This window comes from Colius striatus, chromosome 19 (genome assembly GCF_028858725.1).
Source record: "Colius striatus isolate bColStr4 chromosome 19, bColStr4.1.hap1, whole genome shotgun sequence".
Lineage (NCBI taxonomy): Eukaryota > Metazoa > Chordata > Aves > Coliiformes > Coliidae > Colius > Colius striatus.
Genome location: NC_084777.1, coordinates 6795616 through 6816566, shown reverse-complemented (window position 1 = coordinate 6816566; position 20951 = coordinate 6795616). Strand labels below are relative to the sequence as shown.

General features: G+C 46.9%; 1 protein-coding gene across 1 annotated transcript in view; it reads left to right on the top strand.

Annotated features, from left to right (window-relative positions):
- Positions 1-4300: 4300 nt before the first annotated feature.
- The window catches only part of COL27A1 (collagen type XXVII alpha 1 chain), a 154816-nt gene continuing 138165 nt past the window's right edge, over positions 4301-20951 (top strand). Inside the window, exons 1-3 of the mRNA XM_062011295.1 lie at positions 4301-4492; positions 13437-13507; positions 18319-19766. Of these exons, the coding sequence (XP_061867279.1) occupies positions 4437-4492; positions 13437-13507; positions 18319-19766 (1575 nt within the window). The 5' untranslated portion in view covers positions 4301-4436. The remainder of the gene's footprint in view (positions 4493-13436; positions 13508-18318; positions 19767-20951) is intronic.

Sequence of the window (20951 nt, the reverse complement as noted above, 5' to 3'; positions counted from 1 at the left end):
GATCCCTCCCACAAGTTTTTCCAGTGCCTTGGGTTTCATGCTGCCCATGCCTTTGGCCTGGTCAGGCCACAGTTTGAAACCTGAATAGGGTATTTATCTAAATATATCCAAATAAACCCCTATAATTCCTTGCAAGTTCTGGGGGCAGGGAGTGATTCAGGACACTTGTCTTGACTTAGGCAAAGGTAAAAATGATGGAACAGTAATTCAGTGTTGTCCTTCAGGCCAAGGCAAACTGGGAGGGCAAGTCCTGGGCAGCGTCTGGGCCTCCTCTGGTCCTTGAAGCCGGGCACTGTGAGTCATGTAGCACAGCTATAACACGTACTTGCCATGGCTCCTAGATGCCTTCACACTTGGCTTTCCAAGAGGAGCAAAGAAACAGAATTATATTCATAAGAGCCTCGACCCTTAACCAAGCTATGGATCCTGAGGAGAGGTGAGTGCTGAATCTTCTGGAAACTGACTAAATATGGATGAGTATTTCAGTGCTGTGTTTATTCAGGCAGTAATGACATGCTGCTTTTTTGGAGAGGTGTGTTTTGTCAAAAGCAAGCGTTCTGTTCCCCGTTCCCAATGTTGTGTGGTGGCATTCCTTCCTCCCCATACTTTTCTTATTTTGGCTAATTAAGCTAGAACAGTCAATTCCAAATCCTCTTTTTTTTCCCCCCCCCCCACTTCACTGCTGTGCTGGTTTACTTCAGTTTATTTAGCGTTTTAAAATGGCTTCTATTTAAATTTGGAAGGAAAGAAAAATAAATCTGCTAAATATATTTCTATTCAGATCATATGTTGTGGCTTTTTCTCTTTTTGAAGAATGAGGTCTAATTTTTGAACCTGAATTCACTTGGCACTACTCTTGGCTTCAGCAACGCTGGGTTTCCTTTTGTTTTAAACTAATTCCCTTTTTCCTACTGCTGAGCTACATTTATGTCTCCGTGCTAGCAAAGCTTTTATGCATGTGTTTGGTTTGAAAGTGTTCATCTGAGCAGAGTGAAGTCTGTGCAGAGTGTTTGAGGTTGGAGCTCCACACATGTTTTACGGTGGTCCTTGGCACAATGGTGTGGACCTGCAGCACTGCCAGTCCTTACCAGCTGCCCTGTACCCATCCCCTTTGTGCTGCTTTTTGCTTGCTTTTCTTCCCTTGCTCTGGGAAGTCAGGGCCTTTTCTGGGTAGAATGGGATTTTGTGAGGCAAGGGAAGATTACTAAATACTCGCTGCTTTTGGAAGAGAGAAAAGGTAGAAAAGATGAGGATACAAGGTGTGTTCAACAGCACAGGAATTTCCACATGCAAAGTATTTTTTTTCTAAATAGATTAAAGCTTTATCTTAAACACTTAGGCTTGGCTAGAATATGTTTCTCACTGAGGAATGCATGACTGAGAAACATGGAAAAAACCATCTGGGGCAAAAGAACAGCTAAAGAAAATAAAGATTTTATGTGATTTCTGACAAGACATGCAACTGCCTCTTGTCCCTAAAGTCCCAGTCCCCAAATATGGTGTGGATGAGTTGTCAGCTCCTGAGTCTTCAGAGGGTTTTGAGACAAGCTTGTCTGTGCAGGGTTGTTCTTACAAGTCTCTGGATGTGGAACTTAGCTGGACACTTCTGAAAAGGTTTTCTTGTGGACAGGGGACTGTGAAGCTGTTAGTTATCTACCCCCGTCACAGCACTGTTTGAATTTTATTTTTATATTGCTACTTAAAGCTTGATCTGTTATAGCAAGCAAGGAAGCAAAATGCAGATGCTTCAGAGCCAAAGGAATGAATAAAATCTTATGCCTATAGAAACTGCGAGATGCAAAACCACAGTCCTGGCAAGCAACCACAACTCAGTCAAATAAATGTGTTAAAGGAGAGAAGTCCCTAGCATGCATGGTAACAGGTCATGTGTACGGGAGATATGATTTGTGGTGGAAACCTTAATTCTTGGCTGCATTCTGAGGTCAGGTTTTTGAGTAAAAGCTGCATTGCTGAGTCAGGCCAGTGGGTCCTTGAATTTTCTACTCTGAACGTAATATCATTTTCCTGGAACTTCAAGTTCAGGCACTTAGTGGGTCAATGCTGATCCTACTTGTAGGTGTGTTTTTGCCATGGGGACTATGTAAGTTTAGTGCCCATATCCAGGTTCCAGGTGCTTTGGTTCTGCGTGGCTGTTTGAGAGATACTGTGGCAAGATAGAAAAGACCTTTGTGGAGTGAGCCCCTGGGGTGGCTCAGCTTTGATGCTCACCCCCACACTGGTTCTTCAGACCTGTACTGGGTGTTCAGCACCTTTCAGATCTTTCCTTTGCCCTCCAGACTTTGCAGCCCCAGAAGCTGCCTCCCACCCTCCACCCTGGAGCAGCACTGACGGTGCAGCTCGTCCACCACAGCCCACTCCCCTCTCCTTCATCTTCATCCCTGCTCCATCCCTTTCTCGGGAGGTGCCCGGGGTGCCCCCTCCCCCCCTTCCTCCTTCCGCCTCTCCAAGCCTGCAGAGCAGCCCTGAACCTGCCTCTCGGAGGCTGGATCTCTGCTCATTAGCTGATGTTTGCTGAAACCGGATACCTGGGGCACCCCTGCCAGCAGCGGAGTCCCCTGGCTGCAGCTATTTAAAAGGACAAGGGCAGCCTTATAATTCCCACCTCTTTCACATCCATGTCCCTCCCAGCGCCCCGGCCCAACCTCTCTTCTCTCCTGGATCCCTGCAGCATCCATGACCCACGAGTGGAGCGACGGCCCGAGGAGGGGGATCTGCCCACGCCAGTCCTGGGGAAGGATTATCTGTTGAACTTGGGGGAACTTTGGGCTTGCCAGAAAGCCTCAGCTCACTCAGAGCCCCTGTACCTGGCAGGTACCAGCTGGCTCCTAGCTCAGGAAACACCTTGAGACTGAAGGAGAAAGGGAGAAAGGGACTTGGGGTTTGTTTTTGGGTTGTTTTTTATTCCTCCTTTTGCCTGTTGTGTTTTTTTTAAGTATTATCTTATAAGAAGTAGAAATTGTTGTAAGCTGCTGGGACAAATGAGTGCTAATGAACACAGGGCTGTGAGGAGCCGGTGCACAGCCTCTCACCTCGCTGCAAAGTAAGTGCCCAAAGCAGAGATGCTGTGCAAGGGGGAAGGGAACAGGGCTGAGGAGGCACCCAGGGGTGCAGGGAGGAGGTGAGAGGGTTTGGTGTGGTGACTTGCCCTCACCTGTGTGAGGGAATCCTATGGAGCTGAGGGGTTTGTTGTGTCCTGGTGTGGATGAGAGGGAGCTGCCTGTCACTCTGGGGTGTTCATGGGGGCTGGGGCTCAGCTCAGTGAGACTTTGCAGGAGCTGGAAGTGGCACAGAGATACATGTTTTAACCACATCCAAAAGTCTCCTCTCCTGGCAGAGCTGCACTTGGGATCTGATTTACTCAGATGAACCTTGCATATCCCCTCTCCCTGCTCAGCAGGCTGCAGTTTCCATCACTTGGTCCTGGGAGGAGGGCGGATTCTGGAGATGCCCCATATCATCCCCTGCCACTCCATCCCTGGGGAGGAAAGGTGAGGAGGGGAGCAGGGGGGGCAAACCCAAGCCTCCTCCACAGGCTTCCAACTGCCTCTGCTGAGAGCCTTTTGCCAACCTGCTGTGAGGTAGGTTGAAGGCAGTTTGGGCAGAAGGCTCATGGCCCTGGTAGGTGAGTGAGGAGGAGCAGCCATCCCCATCAACAGCATCCCCCAGCCCAGGGGCCTGTCCCTTTCCTCGGGGGAGCTTGGAAGGGGTCTTCTATTGCTTCTTGTCAGCTCTTCTGGCTGAAAGAGTTTCTCTTTTTTAATTATTTATTTACTTTGTGGTTTGCTTTTTTTTTTTTTGTAAGTGCTTCAGTATTACAGAGGAGGGCAGCAGAGAGAAGCAGCAGGGACATCCTTAAATAATTTTCATTTCTCAAAATCTGCCTTTTCCTCTTCTCTCTGAGTCCAGAGGAGAGATCCGTGGGGGGGTGGGAGGCACATCTGCACTGCAAATAAAATAATAATTGCAACCACCAACCAACCAACCAACAACAAAAAAAGTAACAGCTAAAGGAAAAAAAAACACGTTGAAATCAAGGATTTTGGAAAACAGAGATCACAGAAATTGTACTATTAATAAGGAGGAGGGAAAAAAAAAGAGGCAAGAAATCCAGCGACCATGGGCCAGCCTGGCTTCCTAGCGTGTACTTTCTGTTCTCTCTCCTTTTTCCCAAGGTAATTGCAGTCTGCCGAGAGGGAGTTAAATGGGATTAAAAGATCTGTGTAAGCAAAAGGACCCAGAAGAGAAGGAGGAAGGAGTGAGCCGTCCGGGCCAGGGGGTGTCTTTGACACAGCTGAGCCCCTTAGAGAGGCAGAGAGCTGAGCTCCTGGGAAGGATGTACCCACAAACCGGCCTGTCCCCCTTTTTCTGATGGATTGCAGCAAAAATTGCCCGAAAGAGACAATGCACTAAACGTGATGGAGCCGGAATCAGAGCCGGTCTCCAGACTCAGAGCTACAGCAGCAGGCAGGGGGTGAGTACAAAGTCCGATTTCTCCCGGCGCCGGGGAAGGGCATCCCGGGCGGGGATGGGGGTGCCGGGGGATCCCGGAGGGCTGCGGGAGGAGGGGAGAGCCGGCCCGGGAGGGGAGCTCCTGCACCCGGGTGGCTGGGGATGGGGTGGGGGAAGACATTCCTGCTGCCAGGGGAGGATGTGAAAACTCCTGGGCTGCAGAGGAGAACGGGCTGGGAGAGAAGGGAGGCCACGCTGGAGCTGGAGAGTGGGAATGGAACTGGGGTGTGTGGAAAGGGGTGAAAGCGGGGAGCTCGGGGCTGGGAAGAGCCCGCTCACCCCCCCACCCACCCCTCCAGTTCCCACGCACCGGGGAAACGAGCTCCCAGCCCGGGATCTGGTCCGGGGGGTGGGCGCCGATGCTGCAGCCACGCGAGATGCGGGACACGGCAATTCCACCTCCCCGCTGCCCCTCGCACACCTCCCCCCTCCCTCGCACGGGCAGGGGGCAGGTTCCCCATCCCCTCCTGGGAGTGGGGGGCGGGGGGTGCAATGCTGTTCGCTGACCCTGTCCCGCGGGGACGTGGGGACACGAGTACCTGGCGATCGCGGTCCCGCGGGATGGAAAAGCCGTGGGGAGGGCTGAGGCACGGCTGGAGGAGCAGGCGGGTGCCCGGTGGCTTGTTCTTCATGTGTTCGGTACACAGACGAGCACAAATACATCTCTGTCTATATGTGTGTGTACAAAAGATTACAGCACACACCCTGCCCGTCCTCCTTCTCACACAGCTGGGACCAGCCTTTACTATTTTCATTGTTAAATTTGCTGTTGTTGTTGTTTTCGCGGGGACTAGCAAAGGGTTAAATCCGTCCGGTTGCGTTGTCGGATGCAATGATGATTTACCGACACTCCCTTGGAAAGGCTGGGATTCTTCTGCCTGGCAGTTTGAAAAAGTTGTGTACAGGATCCCCTCTGCTTCTGCCAGCCTCGCCTGGGCTGTGCCGGGGGGTGAAAGGGTGGCAAAGGGGGCAGAGGGATTTGGGGGCACCCAGCTCTCCACCCCGAGGGTCACCCCGCTCCCAGCAGCCGCCCCTTGAGCGCAGCGCTGGGTCTGGACGCGGATGAATGTGCAGTTTCCTTTGTAGCCCTGCATGTGTCTGTGTGTGAAGCTCTGCAGGGAGATCAGACCTGCTCCCAGGGGCTGCAGCCCGCTCTCCTCGAGAAGTTTTGTGTGTGTTGATATGCTCACAGGGACTGAATCTCAGTGCTTTAGGTTTTGGGGTTGTGGGGGTTTTGTGCAGACGTGGCTGCGGCTATGCCTGGAGATGCCGGTAACTGCAGCATCTCCCACTTGCACCTTTTTCCTGTTGTACACGGTCTGGAGTGAGCTGCCTGCCTAGAATCTGAGAGGGTGGCTATCTGTCAGAAAAATGGAGATGACCAAAGAGGAAACAGACAGATAAAGATTCCTTTGAAAGCCCAAGAGCTGTGGCAGAGTGAGGCAAGGGGACGGCCCCGTGCTGAGGAGACACTCGGCATGAGGCACAGTCACTGACTGATGAGTATGATGAAGTTGACCACAGACATGCTCCAGGTGAGGACAGGGAGATCCTGCTCAATTCCAGGGTGAATCAGACCCTTCTGAGGTCAGAGTTAGGAACCAGGGATTCAGGAAAAGACAGCATGGCTGTCTACTCATCAGAGATCTCTATCTGGTTTTGCAGCTCAGTGCTCCAGGCTAGGACTGAGCACGGCTGCACGGGGTTTAAGTATTGCACTACCATGGGAAATCTGAGCTTATGTATTTTCTGGTGACTGAAAATGTGTGCCTTTTGTTCCCAGGATCTTCCCTGGCTTAAATACCTCTCCAGCACACTGCTGCTCTGTTCCCTCCTCAGCAGAGGTCGCTTGCTACCCTTTGCATTACCTCCTCATGGGCTTTTTGGTGCTGGGGTTTGATTTGCTTGACAGAGTTGAGTGCTGTGCATTCTACCATTCTCCCAGCTGGATGTTCCTTGTTGGGATGTTGAGGCCCTTAGTCTTGGAGAGGGTCCTCTGAGCCCTCAAGATCTGGCTTGTACCTACACTTGCCAGGCCACTATTCTGCTGCCAAGCCCTTCCTTGGGGTGGGTAAGGGTTGTGCTGCCTCAAGGCAGCTCATAATGGGAACCGTCTGGTGTGTTCCCACGTGGCACTGAGGGTCCTGCTTGTCCCAGCATTCCTGCAGCATCCTCCAGAGCTCCCAGACATGAAGGAAACCCATGGATGGGAGTGAGAGAGCTGGCTCACCAGGGAAGGAGAAGCAGTTGCAGCATGTGCTGAGACCTTATTCTGACTCAAGCAGCCAAAGCTTATAAAACCAGAAGAACACAAAGTTTTACAGGCTCTGTAAGCACAAAGTGCCCCTCTTGATCATTTGCATCAATGCATTTTTAGTGAACACAGGCTCACTAAACCACAGAAGAAAGTTTTGCACTGAGTATGTGTCCAAACTGTAGCGCCTGTGCTGCTCAGCCATAGCCGTGCCACCTTGTTCCTCTCCAGCCCCAGTGCTGCATGCTGGCCATGCAGGAGGTTTGCTTGATGCTGCCAGATGGATGCCTACTTGCTGTTGCAGCCCAGAGTTATTGGCATAATGCTGCTCTGAGGCTGCCTGGCCTGTGTATTGAATGAGAAAGCTGCCTGTGTGATGGTAGAATTACATACCTGGCAGCACCAAAGTGGGTCAGGCCCTGGCAAGGCCTGAAATAGGTGGAAGAAAGCACAGCTCCTGTTTTAAGAGGAAAAGACCATTGCATGTAAGCCAGGCGGGTGATCTGGGGACAAGTTATGGCACTGCTGGACAAATTCAGCATGAGAGCAACCAGCAGGTGAATGATGTGTGTGTGCTGAGTGCTCTGGAGAACAGTGGAAGCTGTGTCCCAGGAGGGAAGGGCAATGTCACAGCCAGGGTTACAAGCTGAGGTCCAGTGTCCAGGTTTCCCCTCTCCAACTGTTTCAGTGTGCCTCTCTGAGCAGCTCCTTTTAATAAAGCTCCAGCTTCACCCCTTCTGTAAAGGGCTGAGGGGATAAAATCTACCCAGCCTGCAAACAATGTTTATGGAGGTTACATTATTGACCGAGGGTTGCCCAGGTCCTGTGGCCACGAGGTTGTAGGAAATCTCTGATCAGAGGCCGACACAGAGCATGTGGGGTTTTTCCCCTTGTTCTTTGCCAATTTGTTGGGGGCATAAGTAGAAATGATGGACACTTACTGAAGTGCAAATGGAAACAATGGGGAATTCTACACGCCTCTGCCAAACCCCATTCACAAAATGAAGGAATGCAAAGGCGTTTGTTGGAAGGACAAAAAGAGAGTTAGATGACAGAACATGCTTAGCACTTCTGTTTGTCAAGGGCTCCAGTTACTAACTGAGAACATAAGACAAGGGCCAGTAGTGAGTGTTGTCACTTCACACAGCAGCAAAGTCAATAACCCAGACAGACAGGGGTGGTGAGTAAAGAGGAGACCAAGTAATGGATTGGCAGGAAAGATCCCCTGTTGTAGAAACCTGCTGGGAGGGTATTAGAGTCCTCACAGTCATGTCTGTCAGTCTTGCATTTAGCAGGTGAGGAAGCAGATTGTCATCAGCAGGAGCTTAGAGGAACTGGTTAGCTCTGGGTCAGCTTAGTGCAATGAATGTACGAGCTATAGTTCTCAATTAGGATGACAAGGACCAGTGGTTTGAAACCCATCAACCCTTTGTTAGCATAAACCCTTGAAAGAACAAAGTGTGACATGTCTGCAGGAGGGAGGGTTGGCCACACTGATGCTTCACCTCCATGTTCCATGTACTGTAGATCTGCATTTCTTTCCTGGAGAAATCCTAGGAGGAGCTACAGGTGCTGGGGAGCAAACACCAGGCCTTTATGTATCCAGATCCTCCTTGTGTTTGGCCGGTGTGCAGGCTTTCAGGAGAGCAAAGCTTCTCTGCAGTACTTGAGACCTACTGCTGTACCATTGCCAGGAGCTGAGATCCCTCCCCTTTGTGAATCCGATTCCTTCCTTTCATCAGGCTCTGTGGGTTGCGCCTTCACTACCAGGGGCCTCGTCTGAAAGAAGCAGCAGCTTTTTCTGGGCTGCAGTTGCCAAAGCCCTGAGATAGACTTCTACAAGCATTTTCTTCCTGAATTCAGATTAAATTTGGCAGAAATGATATCAGAGAAACCTTGAGAATTTCTGGGTTTGCACAAGCACCTCAAACTCTGGGGCAGGGTGAAGGAATTCAGACATTCCTGTTCAGGGTCACCACAAGGACAGGTTGAAGTCTGGCCTGGAAAGCCTCCCATCCTAGGGAGTTTCCCCATTTGGGGTCTTCAGTAATAATGGTGTGACAATCTTTGCAAACCTCCACTTCATACTCTGCTCAGAGTGCTGTTAAAGCTCAAGCAGCAGTGCTGATGTCCCACTTCATCTTCTCCCCTTACAGCTGCATGTGCAATGAATTTCTAGCTGTCATCCGAAAATCTCTTTTGATAACTGTGTGTCTGGGAGCAGTGGGTTGGATTCTAGTTATTTTGTGTACTTGATGCTGGAGGATATTTTTGGGGAGCTTTTTGAACATTAAAATCTTGTAAGGGGTACTGCATTTCATTTTTCCCCACTTAACACTGACAGTTTCCAGATCGGTGCTTTGTTGTACAGATTTCTCAGTGGTTTTAGGTGACCATGGAAATGTATCTGTCTAAATCATATCTGTTTGGCTGCTTTCTCCTTCTCCTTAAAAATGTAGATATTGAATGGGGGTTAAAGGAGAAAACCATTTCAGCCATCTCAGAAACCGTCTCCTTAGAGTACTGGGGTTTGCAACAGTACCTGCATGCACCAGACAAAAATCTTTGGATGTGTAAATCAATGGCAGTAAAGGTCCAACAAATGACTATGAAGGGTCCACCCAGGGCCATCTACGTAAATGTTCCTATTGCTCTCTCCAGAAACTGAGGATGAGACGAGAAATACCATAGTTGCCTGAAGCCCTGGAAAGAGAGTAGAAGCAAAGGATGATACTAGTATAAAATGAGATTTCTAACCCAAAAAGCTGGGAGTGGAATCAATACCATGATGCAGTTGAAAAGCCTCAGCGTGAAGGTTACGGGGTTTGTTTCCTGTTGAGTATCAAAACTGCCTGGGACTCTTATAAAATATCATTTCCAGTCACGTGCCAAGCGATATTAGGCACCATAGACATTTTCTCTTTTTAACATGCACTGTCTGAAACACAACTAGAAATGTAGATTTCCCTTTCTTGAAAAGCAATTTTCAGCATCCAGCTGGCTTTCTGGGCAGAAAAAAAAAAGCACCTGAATGGAGGGGAGGATGGTTTTTCTGCCCTGGGAGAACGTTTGCAATTTCAAAGACATTTCCCTCCTGTAAAAGAGGGAGAAAACAAAATAAAAAATTAAATGCTGCTTTGAGCCCTTCTAACATTTTCTTCAACTTCAACCTGTCATCTAAACAAACAAGGTGTCAAAATCATTTGGGAACTCACACTTCTCTGAGGGTAATTCCTGGCCAACTCTACCATAGAGGCTTACTGTCTTACTGTTCTTAGTTCAGTGTGGTGCTTTTTTTTCTAGTGGTTTTCAGGTAAGAACTGAGATGTTCAACAAGATTTTTCCCTTGATACTTGCTCTTGAGATTGCCACCCTTAACATGACTCTACTGGGCATACAACAGCAAGCCGTGCAGTGCACAAGCCATTTGGAGAGGTCACAACTCCAAGTCACAACTTGCTGCTCTCAGAAGGTCTTATCTTTCTGTGCTCAGTAAGATGGCAAGTAAGTCTGGAAGCAGGGCACAGCTTTGCAATTATATGCTGATAGGCAGTTTTGGTTTCATCAGGTCTCTGAACTGGTGCATACCACCATGTGCAGGGGCCTCCTGAAGCCCCAGCAGAATAGGTGCCTGGACCTTCTGGTTGCGTTTTGTAGGAAGTCCTCAGGATGTTTACTCTGGACTGCTAGCTGCATGCTCAAAGTCCTCACTGGGAAGGTGCTAAAATCACCAAGAAGTTATTAGCTTTTGCTAAGAAGTGTTACTGGCAGCCATTGTGCTTCTCTCTCCCTCCCTATTGTCTTCTGCCTTGCACTTGGCATTGGTGAGTTCCCACGAACTGATCACAGGAGTCTGCAAAAAGTAACAAAGCAAAATTAAGCTGTAGTCAATAGCTGCAGTTTGCTATAAAGGGAGCTTGTCTGCGCTGGAAAACTTCTAGAGTTCAGGTGAGATTGTATCATATTTATTTAGAGGCACTTCACCTAGCAGTGGGATCCTTGTTCTGATATTCTTAGGCCACATGCAATAGAAGAAATAAATGCATTTAGTGGATACCTCTATCAAGAGTGTCTGTGGAAATCACTGGCTGTGGAAAGCTGCTGAGATAGAGACAAGGTGGGTTTGATAGCTCTATATAAGGAGAAAAATCTTCCTTTACAATTGCTACTCAAGCTGCTTATGCAATCCAATTGCTGCAGAGTTGTAACGGAAAAAGAGCCTGCATTATAAAATCCTGCAATAATTAACAGCCCCATCAGTCACAGGTCTGCCATTTGGAAGCTGCTTTTGCTTTTTCCATTAAGTTGGTAAATTTTGCCAAAGTGTTTTTCTTCAGTGTTCTGGCACTTGGCCCCGCTCTCAACTCTTACAGTATTGGCTGTGTGAGGGGTCCAGGAGCAGGGCTGAGGCCAGCTGGATCCCACACTGCGCATTTGTGTACTTTAGAGCCCCGTCAGTGTCACTGGAATGAAATTACGTGCTGGATTTTCCCCTAAGGCTTGTTCCCATCACTGTGTTGGTCAATGGGGATTTGGGGAGCAAATTTGAGTTGCAAAAGTACCCCTCCAAAGAAATATACATGGACTTCAGTTAGGTGTGTTGTGTGCACCACTGTTTGTCCACATCTGATCCTTCAGAAAAGGTGTGTTTAATGCTTGGGACTCCAGCTGCCCCTGGTGTTAACTTCACGTTGGTCACCCACTTGCCCTCATCTTCATGTGCTCTCATTGAGCAGTTAAGCCCAGCAAGGTCTTTGTGTCTGCACCTTAAAACTCCATTGTTCCTTTGGAGGTGAGCCCAGAAAGTGAAGTGGCTTTTTAGCCTAAGTCATAAAAAAGCTTCTGCTAGAGGTGGCCATGAAGAACCATCTTATTCTCTTTCCCTTCCTACATCCTCTGAATGCACTGGGACAACAGCTCTCCTCGGGCTCAACAGTATTTTCACCCTGATAGTTGTGTCCCATGGGATGAACTGGGCAGAGAACAACCAAGTCTCCCCAGCTGGCAATCTCTTAAGCATAGTGAGGGTTTCCTGGTTAGCATCTGGCTGGCTATAGGAGGACATGGTGAAAGAATACCGTGACTTGGCTATTCTAAGCTGTTGTTCCTTCATGCGTAAACTAAAGAAGCCCCAGAGCTCCTGAAATGTGCAGCCCAAAGTTAGGGTAATGGAAACAGCAAAGAATTATGTGGTTCATCTCATTTGTTCTCCAGTTTATGTGGGGCCACTCCAGTATTTTGTCCATTCAAACCTTAAATCTTAGTGGCTGGATTCCTGCATGGATATTTGCATTCAAGGCCAGGTTTCCCCACTGATGTGTAAATCACTGTGGCTTTATTTTAGCTGTGGGAAAGGGTCTCCTGCACTGAGTGAAGATCTGGCCCAGGGTGATATGTTTTCTCAGAGGATACTTTCTTGTGCTAAAGCTGTGGCCCGATGGCAGGAGAAGAGTGGTCTCTAATCCCATTTGATAAATGGTTTGTCTGTGCCAGCTGTGAAGAGAGGAGCAAGCTGCACTTTGGCATTGCTTTGCATATCCCAGTGTTCACACTGGCTTGGCTGAAATGAAGAACAACCTGTGGATGTCCCACACTGCTTTCTTCTGGCTGAGGTTTTTCTGTAGTTTACGTTCTTGTCTCTGTTCCTGCAGCAGCTCTTGCTGATCAAGCTGTTAAATTATCATCTCTAGAAGACGAGGGAATTCAGTCTTCAGACTTTCCACTGACAGTTTTAAGTGAGCTTAACCAAGGACTTTCCTATGTTCGTTACTTGGCTATAACTCAAGGAAGTTTTGTGGGGGAAGGGGTGGCTTCAGCTACCTTTCTGGTAAAAGTTTTCCTCTCTGCTGCTGTTTACAGTGGCACTTAACTAACTGGAAGTGCTTGTCCAATTCCCTCTCAGGCTTGAAAGGGTCTGCAGGAGCTCTGTGCTTGGGAGGCTGCAGCTCTCACACTTTCTAAAATTTCCTGCTGTACCAAGCTAATGAGAAAGTCATTACTGGAAACAGCACAGGGTTCTGGGTAGGTAGGAGCTGCCCCCATCTTTGCATCTGGGTGTAAAAAGAGAAACAGATCCATGTAGGATTTTGTATGTTTAGAATATTTTAAAGCATGTAGTAAAGCAATAGGACTTCCAGTTTGTTTGCTGAGATGCAGCTGACATGTCACTGCATATCAGCCTGTTTTCTACCCATGTCCTCACTGACATGCACTCCTGGAATGTATTTTGATCTTCCAATTTTGAATTATTTCTCCATCTTTTTGCATTTCTGATGTTCTGTGGTAGACAGGGCGAATGACAAAGAGTAGCAGTAGCTGACCTGTAGCTTGCTGACCTGCAACTGCTGACTCGGTACCTCAAAACACTGGTCAGGTCCTTGTTCCAGGCTTGACCAGCAGCCCTTAATACTAGTGAGAAAACCTTCCACTGAATTCAGTGGGCTTTAAATTACCTTAAAACATCAAAATGAGGTCTCAGGCAGAAGCAAGTGCTGTTCTGCTGAGCACCCGTTCTCTGTTTCCCAGAGACACATGGACACTGTCACTGACTTCACTTAGACTGTGATCAGGGAGAATACCCTTAATGGAGGGGCTAGTTTCTGTTACTAATATTGTAGAAATTAATTATGTTTTTCTTCTTTTATAATTTTAGGGGATTCTGCTTTCTCTGGACTGTATTATGTTTTACCTGGTTCCTGGGATTCACACAGGGAAATTCTGAAGGTAAATCACACTTTTTTTTTTTTGCTTTCCTCTTTCAACCAAAGTAAAAGCCAAGTGCTTTGGTATCCTATTTTTTTTTACCATCATGTAATAATGCCTGAGCATAGTACACAGAATTAAATGCATTCATTGCTGATCATTGCAGCACCAATGCCACAAAGGACACAGTTAACAGCTGCCAAAGGAACCAGGCTTTTACAGGTGATTACGTGCCTCACAGGATTTTCAGAAGTGCCTGTCTGTCTGGAGGAACTGGTGGGAATGAAGCACTTTGGTGTGTCTAAAATGTCACTGGCATCTACCTGCACTTGCTAGGACTTAACTGCTCTTGGAAAGTGCCCCTTGAGGCTGGGGCATTAAGGAATTAAGTGTCTCTGGCAAGCGCATTGTTCCTTGTCTTGAATGCAACGTGATCATGCTTGTGAAGGCACATAGGATGTTGTGCATAAAGAAATGATGTGAGATCTAAAAGTAAAAGAAAATTTAAGGAAGAAAATCCCACAGGTTGACAGTAGAATGTCTGTGTCTGGCTCATTCCCTGTGCTTCAGGGAGAGTATTCTATAGGGAGTGGTCATATACCCTCACCGCATCTTTACACCTTTTCTCCCTAGCACTGCAGGGGACAGGACAAAATGTTGGGGTACAACAAAGATCCCATAATGAAAGCTTCAGAGTCAACAACAATAATAAAAACAATCAGTTTTTACAGCTGATAGTGGGAGCTGAGTATCCCTGCAACATTTGTTTGTATAGGAGCCATCTCTTCTTAAAATAGCAGCACCTCTTCCACATGGGTGCTTTACAAAGGTATATTCTGGAACTGAACAGTTTCCTCTGCAATCAGCAGACAACAAAAAGTGGACTAGCAGGCTCCAGGGCTCTCCTCTTAGTCTCCAAAAACATGAAGGAAAACTAGAAAGTTGGTCAATGCTCAGCTGTAAGCCAGCCCATGGAGCACTTTTTACAGGGGGGAAAAAAAAAGAAAATACATCCCTGCCATCAGCAATTCTGAAAAATGTCATATTTTCCAAATTCTGCTTCAATGCAAAAGAGGTGAACATCTGGCTGAATTACTGAGTCAAGCAGTTTTCAGAGCAAGTTTTATGTCAGCTCATAAAGAGGCAGAACAAATACTGTGTCTTGGCATCTCTTTTTTTCAAGTAGATTTTAATATGCTGTTTAGATTCATCTCTATCCATCATTTTACTCCCAAGGTAATTAAGGGATGGTGCCGTGTCTTTTGTTACCGTCAATCTAAAGGAAACTATTTTGCTTCACTCTTATTGCAACACCTTTGTGGAGTAGATGACTCTCCTTTTGTTTTCCCTGTAATAAAAGCATTTTTAAATTCTTACTTGATTTCCCCAGAATAAGAGAGAAGCTCTCCTTGGTACCAGAAAGAAAAAACTTCCAAGGAAGCAAAGGATGTAATGACACAGTGGTGACTTGAGATTGTATGATCACTCAGTATTTTCCAACATGAGATTTACAAAAGCAATAAGGCCTTGTTTGAAGTCTTATTCTGTGTGAGGATGAAATTAAGCCAATGCTGTGGGCTTTTGACAACACTGTAGCTATTAGTATAAGGCTTAGGGGTCTTCTTGCACCCTGGAAAATCAGAGAATGCAGAGGATGAGTGTTCCATCAGTGTTATAAATGCAAAAGATCATGAGATTAGTGACTTCATCTGATGTGCATTGACTAAGGGTCTGGGCAGCAACTTTTGGAAATGTAGTGTTTATTCACACCAATTTTAGCTGTGGGCATCACAACTCAGCTACTGGAATCTAGGAAGCTGCAAGTTATTTCTCTCCTGGCTTTTGGCTTCTTTTCTTATAAAGCTTTTTTATGTGGGAAAAGGACGGGGCGGGGGGGGGGGGGGAAGAAAGAGATGAGAAGGAGAGCAGTAAAACATTTTATCCCCTCTTTCACAGATGATCATTTGTTTGTTCTGTTTGTTCAGGAGTCTTCATCCATCTCATTTCAGCTAGAAAAGTTTTTTCCCAGTCGTTCAAATGCCGCTACAGAATGTTGTAACCAGCTTCAAGACACCTGGGACCAGGCAGCCCTAAGTGAATGGTTTTTTAAATAATGTGTTTTGATGGAAAAATCTACAGAGGAAAAACTTTGAAGGGGGGAAAAAAATGCTTTGCTAAACTTGGAGCTGCTTAAGGAAGCCAAAATTACCTTGTGTTTTACGTTAGTGAATGACATCTTGTCATCCCAGGGGATGTGCCCCACCAACCCAGGGAAGCTGGCATGGGATGGTGAGGCAGGCAGGCTGGGTGCACAGGAGTCCTGAGCTATGTGTCTGGACCTGGTGCTGGAAAATCCACATACATGTCCTGCATGAGGTCTCTTTTAATCAGGTTTTGCGTAGGCATCTAGAATTTGGCCCTACCTTAGTGTGTTTTGAGGGAAAGGAGTGGTTGGGTTGTGCTCTTTTTCCTTTTTCTTAAGCACTGTTGGATGCAGTTGCTAACAAGGCAGTTGGATTGGTGTTGCAAACAGCAGTGGCCTCCTCTGAGCAGGGAAGCATCCTTACATCTTTGCAGAGAACCTACCAAATGAACAGCTCCTGGACTATAAAGCGTCTCTGCCTGGTAGAGACACGTTAATGTCTGTCTTTGGGAGAAAATCTAAAATGCATGTAGAAATTGAAAGATGGAGTCTAGCTCCTCATTTAAGAGGTAAATTTATTTCCTTAGGGCTAAATCCTGATGCCTTTGAAGTCTATGGCAAGGGTCCCACTTGACTTTGCTAAAGCCAGGCTTTGGCCTTTTCTATTTCACAGGCTCTGGAGATTATCCAGCAGGAAGATACTGCAGTGATTCCCCCAATGCAGAAAGGGGAAGAGTCTACATTTGCTATGCTGAGGGACAGCCCTGTTGGGCAATACAGATGGAAAACAGTGGGAGCCCAAGGATTCCATAGTATAGGAGAAGTACCAATATTAACACTTGCACATGCTGTGAAGTGAATTATCTTCTCTGCATAGAGTGGGAAGATTTCCATCCCCTTTCTCATCTAATGCATCTTCTCCAGGGTAGTATCTGCTAGAAAATAATTTAAGCTGCCTTAAAAAAATGGAAATGGGAATAAAACAGAGCTCAGACAAAGTAAATATTGATTGACTTGTTCTTAAATACAAAAATGGCTAGAGTTGTTGCCAAAGTCAAGGAACAGAGGTTTTCTCATTACTCTCCTCCCTTCCTGGCCAGCAACGTTACAGGCCTCAGACTGGCTTGAGTTTACAACCCTTCTGGCCAACACTGAGGATCTCTTTTAAGTGCCAGTCCTCCAAATATTGGGTATTGTGCTGAATATTTAATAGTTAAGGGTGAAAAAGCAAAATTCCAAGGCCCCTTTAGAGATGGAGTTTTTTTTTCCTTTGGAAAACCTTTGATTTACTTTCCCTTTTAATCTAGGAAAGCTGCAGTTCCATGGTGTTATCTGAGGTACGGCCATGATTGACACTGCTGCATTTCTGATCATTCAATTCTTACCTGGCAAAGTCAGCATTTGGATTATACAGCCCAGGCTAGCTTCCCCAAAGGCCGCTTAAATACAAGAGTTAGCTGATCATTGAGTAATGAGGATTGCATCTGGGCAGGGAAGAGGGAAGGAATTACAGTCACCCTCACTCATTTTCAACAGTGGTAATCATTATAGCCTTATCTTTATCGGTCTGTACCACGTAGGTAACATTTTTATTAAACCAAATGTTCAAGTTGGAGTAAGAGAACAAGCTTCTGGGTGCAAGAGCATCTCTTTCAGGTCTGGGTAGATTTACCTTTCCAGGCTTTTCTCATATAGACCTCGATGTCTTCCCCAGCGAAGTATTTCAGCCGAGACTGCCGCCAGCTGGCTCCAGTTTGGGTTGCTGTTGCCTGCTAATTTGCCTTGGACTCTGAGCTGTGTGTGACTCCTGTTAGACCTTGGGGCCAGAGACCAAAGGTTTCTGTATATCTGTCCATTAAAGTATTCTTGTGGAGTTGATGGAGAAAGATAGATGCCTCTGGACATCAGTCCCTCTTCTCCTGTCTTGAGCAAGGCAGCTAGACCCTAGGTGACAAATGCTGCAGTCTCAGTGGCAACCTTAACTACTTTCTCAGCTCTTCATAAACCAAATCTGGTTCCTCCAACCTATTAAAATAATTTAAGGCTGTAAGATGATCCTCTGGGAAAGAAAAAGTACTGCTATTGAGAACCTTAAGTGGTTCAGTGAAATCTAGGTGCACTTTTTCATGCTGGGAGGCACCTTTGCTTCCTTAAACTCTCCTGAGTCTCAGAGATCAAAAGCTGCTTCTTACTAATTTGGAGAGAGACAGATACTACAAGGCTTTTACTCCCTTTGAAAGTTCTGTTACTTGCCCTCTGGGGATATAAAATTTTGCAATCCCAGCTTAGTCTGTTGTTCAAATTCCTTTCCAGCTGTGTGGTCAGTACTCGGAATTAAATCCCAGAGAAGTGGACTATTGGTGCTCAGTGGGAAATTTCCTTGTAGTGAGCTCAGTTCCCTCCAGAACATGTGGAGCTGTACTGTGGTGAAATGGGATAGCTAGACAGATCCACTGTGGAGCTGATGCATTCTGGCTTTTGCTGGTGATCATGTTGAGCACACACTGCTCCTGACATGACATGTGAAGAGCTACCTGCTCTCCAATCATTTGAATACATTTATGTGAGAGAATGGTTTGGGTTTCCTGCATCCTGTTGCTTTTTTGCATGGACTGGTTTGAGCCTCCCAATACCCATCCAGCCCTTGGGTTGCCCAACACCTCACATTTTCTTTGTGCTTCCCTTTCAGATGTGGATGTTCTTCAAAGACTGGGCCTGTCAGGGAAAAGGCCATCAGGCGGATGGTCCTCATCACGTACAGTTCCTCAAGGAGTCATTCCTTTCAAATCAGGGGTCATCTTCACTCAGCGAGCACGTGTTGAAGCACCAGTCAGCACCATCCTCCCTGCAAGCTCCAGCACTGACCTGCTCTTAGTGCTGAGCCTCTGCTCCCACCGCATCAACAGTGCTTTTCTCTTTGCTGTCAAGAGCAAAAAGAAAAAACTGCAACTGGGGGTCCAGTTTGTGCCTGGGAAGATCATAGTATATGTGGGCCACAAGCGCTCTGTATATTTTGATTACAATGTCCACGATGGCCAGTGGCACAATCTGGCCATCAATATCCGTGGCCAGACAGTCACTTTATTTACTTCTTGTGGGAAGCGCAGAGTACATGCGGATTTGCATTTTAAAAAGGACGAGGCATTGGATCCACATGGATCTTTCCTCTTTGGGAAGATAAACCAGCACTCCGTGCAGTTTGAAGGAGCTATCTGCCAGTTTGATATTTATCCTTCCGCCAAGGCAGCTCATCATTACTGTAAATACCTGAAAAAACAGTGCAGGCAAGCAGATACCTACCGGCCAAACCTTCCCCCCCTCATCCCCCTCCTGCCCAGGGATCCCAGTGCCTCCCTGAGTACCCTACACCACATGGAGCCCTCGCTGCAGGGTCTGAGAAACCTGACCACTGCTGCCCCATCCTTGGAGTTTGGCAGGGTCACTGCACCCCTCAAGGCTCGAGGTTCAGGTGCAACAGCTGTTGCATTGGCATCATCCCCACCTTCACTGCCAAGACTGACAACCAAAGCCACAAAAGTCACAGTGGCCCCATCTCCTGTTCCATTGAGTACCGAAAGACAGCCACCCACCCATTCAGTCCTTCGGGGGACGGTGACGAGCCTCAGGGTGTCTCGGCCCACTCCCAGCACACGCACGGAGAAAACTCCCCTTCCCACTGCCAAAAAGGTACCACCCAGAGCAACAACCCAGAGCCCCACCATGGCCAACAGGAAGGAGTCCAAGCAAGAGACCAAAAAGAAAATCGACCAAAAACCCACCACTGAGCCCTCTGAAGCACCCAGTACCCTGAAGCCAGTGAGGAGGATGACTGATAACACAACCAGCAATGTCCACGTTGTCACCCTAAAGCAAACCCCGGAGAACCCAAGCAACGGGCCCATTCCAAAGAAGCACATGCCGTCCCCCACCAGAAAAGTGGATCCCAGTAACATCCCTCTGGTGTACACCAAACCACCCCTGGGGTCTGCCCGTCCCGTCTCCAGAGCCAGGGCACAGGCCTTCAACCTCACAACCCCGGCGGCGACTGATGGATATCAAATCTTTGACCTCCTTGGACCTACTCCATTTCCTTTTTTACTGGGATATCCAGGAGTGAAAGGAGAGAGAGGACCTCAGGTAAGTTCAAGCTCTTAATGCTAACTGTTCCTGGTCACAGCTCAGACCATAACCTACAAGGGTTTGTATAAAGCTTAGAAGGGTGTGACAACTTGGAATAGCAGCCAAGCACTATAACATTACTGATCATGGCAATTTTAGCATATACCTCTGTGTAAACTCCAGGGCTCTGTGACAGTGGATGCCCCTTAAATTGTGTGATTAAAGTTGCTGCTTAATGTTAGATTTAAGAAAAGACAAAAAAGGGGGGGAGGGGGGAGAATCCCCACCTTCCTTCCTACAAGTTGATGGTTAAAAGGCTGGGGCTCAGTTCCACACTCCTGTTTTTTCTCAGGGCCAAGAGGTCAGGACTGCCAATTGCCTTCCAAAGAAAACCAGAGTGCTTCAAAAATATGTCACAAATTAACTGTTTCTTAATACTGGTTAATTATCTGTTTTCTACCTGAAATTCACATTTCCAGAAAAGTGCCCTTGTTCAGAAAATGCAAGTACAGACATTGCTTCAGGATTTTTTTTTAAACAAGCTCTCTTCTATTTTTGTGGTGTAAGTTAATTTATTTCTCTGTTGCTCAGAGCTCTCACTTAAAACGTGTAAAGAGTTTCCTTTATAAATTTAACTACTGCATTCCACACACAATAACCACTCTCAGGGTGTATATCTTGGCCATCATAAAAGTATATACACATTTTGTAATGCTAAAAGCAGTCAGGCCACACTAATTGTCTGCTAGCTGCTTTTTTTCAGTTTTTTAAATGCAATAATGCAAACAGCATCTTTTAATTGGCCAACTTCGTGTTCCAACCCAAGGCTTTTGCTATATTGTGTATATGAGAAGGGGTTGTACATGTAAAATGAGTCTCTCCCAGACAGAGTCTTTGGTTGCCAAGTTCCAGCCTAGAGCAAATTTTTACAGCTGACTTCTTAAAATAGTGGAAGAAGGATTTACAGTGGAAATACTGAAAGTGGTTTAAGAAACACAGTCAACAGCACTTGTGTCTGCAGATGTGCTGTGTATTGTTGCAGGTAAAACCTAAAGTGCAATGGCTGTGTGTCCCTAAGCCCTCAATGGTCTGCATTTCCTGCCTGTCGTTTGGAAACAGTGTGGTGATTTCTCACCTTGTAATTTGGGTGAGGAGGAGTCATGAAGGTTTCAGTTCAAAGAGAGGTTTCTGTTCATGGAGTTC